At 37.8% G+C, this 13,105-nt stretch overlaps 1 protein-coding gene across 1 annotated transcript in view; it reads right to left on the bottom strand.

Moving 5' to 3' along the window:
- Positions 1 to 13,105, bottom strand: part of LOC149827545 (ATPase 10, plasma membrane-type-like) — a 54,530-nt gene that overhangs the window by 2,476 nt on the left and 38,949 nt on the right. Inside the window, exons 18-19 of the mRNA XM_090019456.1 lie at positions 6,641 to 6,801; positions 6,355 to 6,528 (exon numbers count right to left, since the gene is read on the bottom strand). Of these exons, the coding sequence (XP_089875582.1) occupies positions 6,355 to 6,528; positions 6,641 to 6,801 (335 nt within the window). The remainder of the gene's footprint in view (positions 1 to 6,354; positions 6,529 to 6,640; positions 6,802 to 13,105) is intronic.

The raw sequence follows: 13,105 nt of genomic DNA, 5'->3' as shown, positions 1-13,105 counted from the left end.
TCAAAAGAAAGAAATTGCAGAGGCTTTGAAGAAAATGAAATCAAGAAGGGCAGTTGGCCCAGATGGTATACCTATCGAGGCTTGGAAATGCTTGGGAGAGAAAGGTTTAGAATGGTTGACAAATCTTTTTAACTTGATTTGGCGAACAAATAAGATGCCTAATGAGTGGAGGAAGAGTACTTTGGTGCCTTTATATAAGAATAAGGGTGATATACAAGATTGCACAAACTATCGTGGTATAAAACTCATGAGTCATACTATGAAACTTTGGGAGAGGGTGATTGAGTCTAGGTTGAGGAAGGTTGTCATGATATCGAAGAATCAATTTGGTTTTATGCCTGGAAGATCAACTATGGAAGCTATACATCTTCTTAGACAACTTATTGAAAGATATAGAGAGAGGAACAAAGATTTGCATATGGTTTTTATTGATTTAGAGAAGGCATACGATAGAGTACCTAGGGACGTTCTCTGGTGGACAATGATGAAGAAAGGTGTTTCTCTCAAGTACATTAGTATAATTAAAGATATGTACGAAGGAGTAGTAACCAATGTCCGCACTTGTGGAGGGGTGTCAACCAATTTTCTGATAACGGTTGGGTTACATCAAGGATCTGCTTTAAGCCCTTTCCTATTTGCGATAGTGATGGATGAGCTTACGAGATCAATTCAAGAAAATGTACCGTGGTGTATGTTGTTTGCTGATGATATTGTTTTGATTGATGAGTCTAGAGCTGGGGTTAATGCTAAGTTAGAATTATGGAGACAGACATTGGAAGCTAGAGGTTTTAAGTTGAGTAAGAGTAAGACTGAATATATGGAATGTCGGTTTAGTAAGCAACGAAGTAGTGATGGGAGTGTAGTGAAGCTTGGTGAGCAAGATATACCGGTGAATGATTATTTCAAATATTTGGGATCCATCATTCAAAAGTATGGAGAAATTGATGGAGATGTAAATCATAGGATAAAGGTTGGGTGGATGAAATGGAAAAGTGCTACTGGAGTGCTGTGCGATCGTAGAATGCCATTGCGGTTGAAGGGAAAGTTTTATAGGACGACTATTAGACCCGCTTTACTATATGGTACGGAATGTTGGGCTGCCAAGAGACATCATATTCAAAAAATGAGTGTAGCTGAGATGCGGATGCTTAGATGGATGTGTGGAAATACAATAAAAGATAAGATTCGGAACGAAGAGATACGTAAGAAGGTAGGTGTTGCACCCATTGAAAATAAGATGCGAGAGAATCGTTTACGGTGGTTTGGACATATTCGGCGAAGGCCTAATGATGCTCCAGTTAGAAGGTTGGAGAAATGGGAAAATATATTAGTTAAAAGAGGTCGGGGTAGGCCTAGGAAGACTTGGATGGAGATGATAGGAAAGGATATGAATGCTTTGAACCTCACCGAGGACATGGCGTTGGATAGAAATGATTGGAGGAAAAGGATTCATGTGGAAGACCCAAAATGAATTTCTTTTTTGGTTCATATCGCTGACCCCAATTGTTTTGGGATGAAGGCGTAGTTGTTGTTGTTGTTGTTGTTGTTCTACATATGGAGTTATAGACCGTTAACTACAAAGTAAAGGTTTAAAATATGTCAGAAAGATATAATTAAATAACAATCAATAATCAAAATGTATATGGTTAACATTTGATTCTTTTCGTTGAGCATTGACTGCATGTTGACTAAATCACAAAATGGATAAAATGGGTCGGGCAAGTCTGGGATACAAATGATTCATTTGAAGTACCCAAGTACTAATCTGGTGCAAATGGGTATGGCAGTTTGGTAGAGTACCCATGTCAGATAGGATCCATGGTACGAACATCTATCAGGTTTCATTGAGAAGATGTAACCTACACCCATGGTTTCTACTAGGTGGTGTAGGTGCATCGGGAGCACCCTATCATTATATAAATATAACTATATAATTAAAACCCTACCCTCCCAGCCCCATCCTATCACAACTCATGGGGTCTGTCATAGGGGAAATGCCCTCTTAGTTAAGATTGTAACTTGATGCATCAGCTTTTTTGTAACAATCGTGTTTTAAAAAAAAAACGTTTTGGATCCAGGTTGGATCCGACCGGATCCAACCCGAATTCGGGTCCAACCCCGCCCCCCCGTGTTTTCTATTTAAACCCTGCAGGGGGGTTACCCTTTTACGAAAAAAGGATAAACCCCTGCGCTCTCCCTCTCTCTCCCCGATTTCCCTCTCACCTCCCCCTGCACTCATCTCTCTCCTTCCACCCCTCGCCTGACTCCTCCCCTGCGCAAACCCCCCCTCTTCTCCCGGTCTTCCCTCTTCCCCCCCTGAGTTTTCCCCTTGCACTCGCCGGAATCTCCAACCCCCGTCGGAGCCGCGTGACCCCACAGGCACACGTTCTCCTCTCTCTCTGGTTTAGACGGCAGGAGGGCTGGTTTAGACGGCAGGAGGGCGCTGCCCCTCCTGCCGTCGCCTCTTGTTTTCCGGCCAACAGGCGGGGGGCGACGCCCCTGCCTCTTCCCTTTTTCGGCCAGAAGGCAGGGGTGCCGCCTCCTGCCTTCCCTTCTTTTCCGGTTAGCAGGCAGGGGCGATGCCCCTCCCTCTTCCCTTTTTCAGCCAGAAGGCAAGGGCCCTGCCCTCTGCCTTCCCTTCTTTTCCGACCAGCAGGCAGGGGTGATGCCCCTGCCTCCTCTTCTTCCGGCCAATAGGCAGGGGTGCCCCCCTGCCTTCTCCCCTTTTCCGGACAGCAGGCAGGGGCGACGCCCTTGCCTCCTCCTTTTTCGGCCAGCAGGCGGGGCCGTCGCCCCCTGCCTCCTCCAGCCAGGCTCGGTTTGAACCGAGCCCAGCCCGTTCAACATTCAGCACGACCGAGCCTAAGCTCGGTCCCGTTCAGTGACAGGGCCGGGCTCAGCAGCCAGACCGAGCCCAGCCTGGTCCCTGGTTTCTAGAAGACCGAGCCTAAGCTCGGTCCCATCCAGGGAGGGGCCAGGCTTGGCCTGGCAGCCGAGCCCACCCCCTTCCCCTTGCCTGTTTTAGTCCCTCCTCAGGCGATCGAAACCGAGCCCGGCTCGGTTTGGGGTCCAACAGAGTCTAGCTCGGCTGTGGCCTGCCCAACTCGGCCCCTCCCTGCCTGTCGGGTTCAGCCGAGCTGAACCCGGCTAACCTTGAGTCCCAACTCAGCTCACCCTGATTTGGGACCCGTCTCAGCCAGTCGGCTCGATTCAGGGTCAGGTTCGATCCTGCGACACAAACCTAGCACAAATGTTTAATTTTAAAAAGGAATTCTCTTGTTCTTATTTTCGTAGTACGACGAGTACTTTTAACGCACTCCATCGGCGCAACGGACTTGATACGTGCATCAGGACACAAGCTATTTATAACCTATGCTTGGAATTGTCAGCGAATCTGACAATCTCCGAGGTATGAGAAAGTTGCATACAAGACAATGGCAGGACAATTATATATATATATATATATATATATATATATATATATATATATATATATATATATATATATATATATATATATATATATATATATATATATATATATATATTAAGGACAAAGTTTTGTGAATCTTTGTCCATTTACCTTTATGTCATTTACTTTGTCGTCGCGTTGTTACGTGCACAGGCTACTGTTTACGCATTTATTTAGCCAAGGTGCAGTTTCGTACCACATGCATTACTTGTACAATTTATTTAACTTGATGTGTGGTTTTGCTCATCGAGTCTTACTTTATGTCATTTGCCTTGCCATCATGCTGTTACGTGCACAGGTTACTGCTTACGCATTTATTTAGTCGAGGTATGATTTCGTACCTCGTGCACTGCTTATGCATTTATTTAGCTGAGATATGGTTTTGTACCTCATGCACTGTTTACGCATTTGTTTAACCAAGGTACGATTTTATACCTCGTGTACTGCTTACACATTTATTTAGCCAAAGTATGGTTTTGTACCTCGTACATTACTTACGTAATTTATTTAACTCGATGTGTGGTTTCGCATATCGAGTCTTGCTCTATACATTGCCGTCGCGCTGTAATGTGCACAGGCCTGCGCTTTGTGATATATGTATTATACATACATATATACAACCTTGTAAGGTACACAGTTTTGCGTACTCTTCAATGCGCGGATTCGAGCATGTTCGCCAAAGCTTTAAAGAAAAAGAGATTTCTTACGAGATTTCAGTATTTGAATATGCGTGATTTCGAATAGCAAAAATGAATGAATACCTGACGGTTGCTCATTCGCAACCAAGTCTTTCTCTCAAACCTGCGTAGCCCTAAGAGGTACGTACGGTCTTTTGTTTGATATCCGAAAATGACTCAGATCTCTTCGATCAAGAGCACGATAAGTTGAGTTTTTTTTCTAAGAAACCAATACCTTTTTTTTATCGTAGCGGTACCATCAGACATGCGCGGCATATGGGTACTACGATAAATGGATGAGAGGTTCATGGTGACCTCGTAACGTGCAATTGCGAAATGTTAAAAAGAAAAATCACATAAATAGTGATGATCACCTTTACAGGCAAGATGCTCGAATTGGTTTGAAAGACCAGAGCATGTCGAATTAAACTAAAATAGTTACATCATTTTTTTCATAACACAATAAAGTTGAGGTTTCTTTCTGAGAAACCGATACCCCTTTCATCATAGAGGTACTATCAGACTTGCGCAACATGTTAGTACTACGATGATTGAATGAGAGGTTTATGGTAATCTCGTGGCATGCAAATGCATACTGATAAAAAGAAAAATCACATAAATTGTGATAATCGCCTTCACAGGTAAGATGCTCGATTTTGGTTTGAAAGACCAAAGCATGTAGAATGGGTCGTCGGTTAAAATAAAATCTGACGTACTCATTCGTCTCTTGGTTCCGTCAAGAGAGATGATGGGATGATACAAAAACTTGGATGAATAGGTTGTTAACAACTACACTTCTCGAGCAAATGACTCGGTGTCGTCAGTCATCAGAGCTAAGGAACGGGGCTACCAAAAATTATCCTAGGTGGTAGTTCACATGGGCTTCTGCAGAAGTTGGATGCATCCCTTGCCACGAATGCCTCTGAAAAATTCTCTCTCGATCACTGACCATCCTCTTAAGAATGGATTAAGCTAGTTGTCTGGGGTATCAAAATACATAACATAACAAACCCCCGGGCAATTTCAGTTGCTTCTACGTTCTCTCCTTTGTGTATCCTCAGGACAACTAATATCGAAACAATGTTATCATGCTCATTTTTACTTATTCTGAACTACGCATGTGTTAGTCTTATTCTGAATTGTTATATCACAAATTAAACTACGCATGTGTTAGTCTTATTCTGAATTGTTATATCTATGCACCTACTAGATTTTCATCAACCTGACTCTGTTTCATGGGTATAGGTGATGTTTAGGTCATAAGCGATAGCACGATGACATGATGATATCAAGATCAGACTTTTTCCCTGACGTTTCACTCCTGAGGACATCTTTTGTAATTTGGTATAAGGGTTTATTTGAAGTTTCATTTTTCGTATAAACTTTAAAACCTCGTTTTGAATCTATTTGGTTTCAATGAATGTACGTAATTACAAATCCATTGTGTAATGAAAAAAGGTTCACTCGTAATACGCCCAAGGTCTGTTGAGTTATTATTTTGAACACCATTTTCTGTTGAACTGCTATGTTAAACTCTGACAAATGAATGATTACAAGGCTTTCAAAATTTTCCTAAAAAGTTACAACTATGAGATTTTGGGAGCGTTACATTTTCTGCAGCCATTTAGCTGCATTTAACATGTCTCACTTAGGATCCAGGCAGTGAAGGACCATGGTTGTGCACATTGCTCACAATTGGACCTGAAACCATGCTTGAAATACTCGACAATCTTGGTGTCCTGCTAACTACAAAAGGACACATCAGTTGGGATATGTCACAAGGAAAAGCCCCCTTAGTTAAAGGATGCAGCTTGCTGCATCGGCTTTTCTGAAACCACTTGACTGCAGTTGTTCCATGACTAACTTACATTTCAGGCAATGAAGGACCCAGGGTGGTGTACATCTGCTACTGGGATCGAAACTATGCTTGGCATATTCAACTAACTTGGTTATAGTTAATCATATGGATGCATCTGGTATTGATCTCACAATTTGATATTAGATATGAAAATGGCAAGTACATGTCCTTAATTTGAAATGAAAAAAATATCAGTAGGAGAATAACTTGAAATACATTGCATAGGATAGATGAAGTGCGAATATGATGGTGCCAATAAAAGATTTTATGTTGAGAATAAAACTCTGGGCTAGGAATTAAAATGGGAAACCAACATGGACTATGAGAGTTAGAATTTGAAAAATTACCAGTTGAGCCACCACAAATGCACACATTAAGAGAATCCCTGGCCTCTCCATAAATGACCAACCTCGACTACGGGTTACAAAGATGAGAGCCTGGCTGATAATGCTAACTTGTAGATATATGGCAGCTGAAATCTCTTCGGTGTTATCTTGTAGAGACCTCACATGGAAATGAGACTGCAAAAATATGCAGTAATAAAAATAAACACTTAAACAAGAACATGACAGAAAGGGTAAATCTTCTCCAAGAAAAATCAGTTATTCAATGCACTCCTTGCAATGAATATACCTGAAAGAAAGTGGTACTTGTAATAACCCAGTAAAAGAGCACAGTTATCAGTGCAAGGTAAGTTCCTATGACAATGCCTGTAGCAAAGATCTCATTTAACTTCCAACTGTCTGGTTGAGGAGATGGTTTCACACGGTCTTTTGATATAGTCATGATAGTTCCTGACAAAATATGGCACAGATATAGATTTACAGTCTGTAACCTTAACAATGTGGCAGCTAATGTTTCATCTAAACAATTCTTGCATATGGTGACAAATGAAAAGAATCTGGAGCAGTACAATAATAAACACTGGTTGCTAATAGTTTCAGTGGAAATTTACTAGCACCTTGTCTGGAATTGGAAGAACATGAAAAATCAGCCTTCATGTATTAGCAGATATAGTACCAATTTACCAGCAGGGATCAGTACGTGCACTGGGAAGGAAATAAATACTCACACGCTAAAACCATGTATACATATGGCCATATGGCTGGTATAACATGTATACTACAGTAGAAGCTGAGGACTAATTCACTATTTCCTACTGCATGTGGGTGGGGTAGGATGCTCAGACCAGATCGGTTTTAAGTAGGGGTGTCAATTGTTAAAATGTATTGTGTTACTGTGTATATGTATTGTATATATATATTTTTTGAATATATATATATATATATATATATCTTTTACTGTGTATGTAAACTGAAATACCCATCAGGGGTATTTCAGTCATTTTGGCTTGTAATAGGTGTCAGTCCACTAGGGACTGATGACTTTTGTCTTTTACTTTCTTTTTATTATTTATTTATTTATTTATTTTGTTGATTGTTCTAAAAGGCTGGTCCAACTAGCTGTTGGACCAGCCCCAACGGCTAGAAATTTAGTGATTGGGCCATGGTCCCTTGTATTGCTTCATGGTTGTTGCCAAGCATATTTGAATAAAGACATTATTATTTTACTTGTGTTCTTGATCTCTTTTTGAGAGATTGTGTGTTAGCCTTTAGTGGCTCCTTGTATTTGGCCCATTAGAGGCTTTTGTACGCGTGTGTGTGTGTGTGTGTGTGTGTGTGTGTGTGTGTGTGTGTGTGTTTTAGCCACTTTGTGGCATTGTATTTGTGCACTTGATGTTTCATTACATGGTATTAGAGGCTTCAGTGTTCTTGGGTAAAAGCTTGTACGCAAAGAGGAGGATCGCGGGATTGGTAGAGCATTGGTTCGTTAGCTCGTCGCCTTCGGAAGCGCACCATCAAACTTATTCAACACCTTTTTCTTGTTTTCTTCTCTTCTTTCTTCTCTTTCTTATCTCTTTTTTTTCCTCCACTATGACCGATAAAGAAATTATAATGGTCGTTCCAATCAAATTTGATGAGGAAAACTACAACTTATAGGCCGCGGCGGTGAAAAGAATCCTCATGGGTAAAGATTTGTAGTATTTTGTTGATGGATCCACTTTGGAACCACAACCAATTCTCACAAAATTGGTTGTTGGAACCGATTATGAATCCAAAGAAGAAAGCCTTAAGGGGATTAAAAGAGAAAAGGTTATGCTTGATTACAAAAAAAACTATAAAGAGTGGGAAGTAGGTCATGCCAAGGTTCTTTTCCTCTTTATGGGGTAGTATGCATGACGAGCCTTGCTCCAATATTCTTGATTTGAAAGAGACAATGAGACTTGGAAATATGTTAGACAAATATATACCCAAAAAGATGTGGCACACAAATGGGATCTCAAAGACAAAGTACATAATTGAAAACAAGGTGATAAGACCGTGAGAGAATACTATAGTACACTCAAAAGATTTTGGTATCAATTGGCTAAACTTGAGCCTATATGGGAGACTCCAAATGATGATCAAGAATAGAAGAAATACAAGCACGAGGGATAATTGTTCGAATTTTTTAGAGGACTTAAACCCGAATTTGAACAAGTTTAAGTCAATATTATTCATAGGAAAAAACACTTCCCTTACATGAAGTCTTGACTCAAGTATGCATGGAGGAGACAAGACTTAAATCTATGTCCAAATCTAAGAAGATAAAGGATAATGTGTTTGGCCATCTTAAGACCAGGTGCCAATACAAATGTTTATAAATCACCACATTTTTTAAAGCCTTAACAAGAGAAGCTTATATATGATAACAAAAAAAAAAGTATATTGACTTTCATAATTGTGGAGAACCAGGTCATATTAGGCCATTTTGCCCCAAGTTCAAAAGAAGAAAAGACAAAAAAAATGGCATATATGAAAGTGTCTCACAAAGAAAGAAATGAAATCAATGAAGAATCAAAATCTATTGAAACCATGTTCTCTCAAATCATAGAGGCCCTTCATCCACTAATAAAAAACTCCTCTCTTTTCGGTGTCGCGGTCTCTTCATCATCACCTCCCCCTAAGGTTTCATGACTTTTAGATTTTGGAGTCTCATTTCATATGACTCCACATTCTTCTTTATTTTTCAAGTGCTATACTAATTCAATACAAAAAAATATTTTTACCGTCGATAGATCCTCTCTTAGCATAAAAAACATTGAAATTTTTTAAAGTACTTCAAAATTTTCTATTCCAAAAGTTAGACTTGTCCCCAAACTAAATTTAATTTCTTTTTCTGTTTCACAAATTACTGACCATGGGTGTAGTGTCTCCTCATCCAAAATGTGTTCTGTGCAGGATCTCCAGTCCGAAAAGTAGATTGGGAAAAAATATAGAGAATGAGACATTTACTACATGGATCATTTTCTCTTTCTATAAAGCAATTTTTGTTATAATATTCAAAATGTCAATTTAGCTTTATGGCATCAAAGATTGGGACATCCTAGTTTCTTAAAATTATCTCATGTACCCCATTTAAGCAAATTTTGTAATAAAAATTCTATTGTGAGGATTGTATTATTGGCAAAATGAAGGCTCTTTCCTTTTAAAAAAAAACCTTATTTTCTTCTAAACAATTTGAATTAGTGCACTCGGATGTATGGGGACCTTCTCTTATTTTATCTAAAGGTGGTTTATCATATTATGTAATATTTGTTGATGATTATATTATAATGAAATACAAGTGTGAAGAATAATGTCAAAAAGTGACTACAAGAAGGCACAAACACATAAGCAAGTTGTCTCTAATGCCACAAAGGGCAAACACCAAACACACTTACAAATGAGAAGAGAGAGAGAGAGCTTAAAATAAAAACAGATGTATTGGTAAAATGCTTGAAAAAAACATTAAGAAAAGTAGGGGAGAAGTCCCCTATTTATACACACTTTTGGGGACTAAAGGGAGCTCCCAAAAAAGACGTTGGGAGCTCCTCAACGGTCACTTTTATGACCATTGGGGAGGGTCCCAAGAGCTCTTTTGGGAGGCCCCTTTATTACCCCTTAAACTAATAAATAAAAAACAAAAAATAAAGGATTAGAAAAATAACCCTAGTGGAATGCCTATTTACATGTGAACCAAAAGACTAAATTACCCCTAGTGGGCATTACAAAAGGAAATATATAAAAAGTATACATCATATACATATATTATGAAATACATATGTATAAATATATATCATAAATACATGATATATATATATGTGAGATCCATATATATTTTAACACATATAAGATACTCATGGATATACTTAGGCACAAAAATGAGGTTTTTGAGAACTTTAAAAAATACCATAAATTTATCAAAAACTAATTTGAAACAAAAATTTCTATCTTCCACTCCAACTCTGGGGGAGAGTTTGTCAAATGATTTCAAAACATATTTTGAAAATAATGGAATTCTTCATCAATCGACTTTCGTCATCTAAACTTCAAAACATCTCTCCTTATGAAAAACTTTTCAAAATTTATTCCGATTATCTTAGATTAAGACCTTTTGGATGCAAGTGCTTTGTTCTCACAGATTAAAATGATAAACTCTCTCCTAAAGCCATACTGTGTGCTTTCTTTGGATATGGAGAAACTCAGAAAGGGTTTATATGTTTTGATTTCATAAATGACACTATATATATCCAGAAATGTTCATTTTCTAGAAAATGAAAGTTTTTTTCAACATGTGCCTCAGAAAGACTTGGAGTTTTTCCTTTACTTGAATTATTGCCTTAAAGTAAGGGTGATTCTTCGTATGAGAATGATAGAGATAAAGAGCCTCAATCAAAATAGGATGGTGAAAACATTGAAACTGGAGGACCTAGTATAATTCAATATAGAAGACATGACAATGATAGTCAACCAAATGCTTTAGAAAGGTACTCTACCTTAGAAAATCAACAATTCAAAGGAGTCTAAAGATCAGATAGGACTTCTAGATCCCTAATAGATTTGTCTCATATGAATCCTTTTCACTACAATATAGGTTGTGTCCAGCTAAAATTTTGGCCTATTTTGAATCTACCACATATAAAGAAGCAAAAGAATATCCTGAATAGGTAAAAGCTATGAATTAAGAATTAAGAGTACTAAAAAAATCTCTGACTTGGGAAGTATCTTATTTGCCTAAAGGTAAGAAAACTATAAGTTGTAGATGGATATATAAAGTCAAAACTAAGAGTGACGAGACCCTAGAAAGAAATAAGGTCACACTATAGACTATGATGAGACATTTACACCAACAGCCAAGATGACTTAAGTTAGGACCCTTATTTTTGTTGATGCTATTAAAGGTTAACCTATATACCAAATGACATCTAAAGTCTGGTATGATCGCTTTAGTTATGTTATGCTAAAATTTGGTTTTAAATCTTGTTATACTGATACTGCTATGTTTACTAAGAAATCTGATGCAGGGATTGTTATACTTCTTTATGTTGATGATATGGTCATTATAAGTGAAGACAAACAGAGAGTAAAGTTTATTAAATGTATCCTTAAAAATATTTTAAAATGACTAATCTTAGATTTTTTCTTGGAATTGAGGTTGCTTGCTTTCTCAAACGAAGTTTGCTAATGATATTATTGACAGGTCAGGTATTACTGATGAAAAAATGATGGACACACTTGAAGTTATTAATGCCAAGATAAAGATTGATGATGGAACACATCTGGATGATCCTACTCTATATCACCAAATGATTGGCGCACTGACTTATCTAACTATTATTAGGCCTGATATTGCACATGAAGTTCATACTGCTAGCCAATTCCAACATTCTCTCACCATAATTCACATGAGTGTTGTGACGAGAATTGATAGATATTTACAAACCTCTACCTCTAGAGGTCTTTTGTTATCCTCCTTCCCCTCTTTTGAGTTGATTGCTTATCTCGACTTAGATTGAAGAGGAGATCCAAATGATTGACGCTCAACTATTGGTTTTTGTGTTTTTGTGTTTTTGTAGGTGATTCTCTGGTGTCGTGGAAGTGCAAAAAATAATAAAAAGTATCTTTATCATACACTGAAGTCGAGTACCGTGCAATGACTATAATAACATCAAAGACCGTTTGGTTGCAAAGATTATTTGAAGACATGAGCGTTTATCTTCAGACACCTTCCAGACTGTGTTGTGATAATAAGAGTGCAATATACATAGCTGACAACCATACATTTCATGAAAGAACCAAGCATATCGAAATGGATTGCCACTATGTGTGTGAAGAATTTATGAGGCACACCATCACTCTACCTTATGTTACTTCCGAGTATCAACTAGCAGACTTCTTTACTAAGGCGCTTCTGTTACCTCAATTTTATTTTCTTCTTGACAAACTTTCGGTGATCACACCGTAAGTTTGAGGTGAGGTGTTAAAAAGTATTTTGTGTGTATATATATATATATATATTTTGAAGATATTGATAAGATGTATGTATATAATGTATATATAATGTATACATACATTACATATATTCTTTTATCATTGTAATATATATATATATATATATATATATATATATATATATATATATATATATATATATATATTATATATATATATATATCACTATAATAGGTAAATACCCTCTAGGGGTATTTTAGTCTTTTCCTTGTATAATAGATTTTGTCCTCTAGGGACATTTTTTTTTACTTTTGTGTTGTTTTTATCCCAAGGGCCAAGGCTATTAAGGTCTTTTGCTCTTAAGAGTCGTTGGAAGCATCCCAACGGCTATATTTATAGCCATTGGGAGCTCCCTTTTGGCTCTTCCTTTGTGTATATAAGGGACCTTAGCCGTTGGGAGCTCCCTTTTGGCTCTTCCTTTGTGTATATAAGGGACCTCTTGTCCAAATGTTATGTAATGCTTCTGTATCAGAGCTTGGAAATTCTTCTTGACATTTTGCCTTTTTTGGGTCTTGGGATTCTTTGGTTCGAGTTTGTGCTTCATGAAAGATTCATTAGCGTTGTGTGACTTGGATTCAAGGAAAATCTAGACCTGGTATGTATCTTATATCTTTAAGTATTTTTTGTGTAATCTATTTCATGCATTATGCATGTGGAAGCACTTATTTTCTTTGTCTTTAAAAATATATATATGTTTGTTTTTTTATTAAAAAAACTGTAAATA

This window comes from Nuphar pumila, chromosome 10, assembly GCF_984573655.1.
Source record: "Nuphar pumila chromosome 10, dmNupPumi1.hap1.1, whole genome shotgun sequence".
NCBI classification, from domain to species: domain Eukaryota; kingdom Viridiplantae; phylum Streptophyta; class Magnoliopsida; order Nymphaeales; family Nymphaeaceae; genus Nuphar; species Nuphar pumila.
The sequence above is the reverse complement of the archived record's forward strand: the minus strand, read 5'-3'. Positions and strand labels throughout refer to the sequence as shown.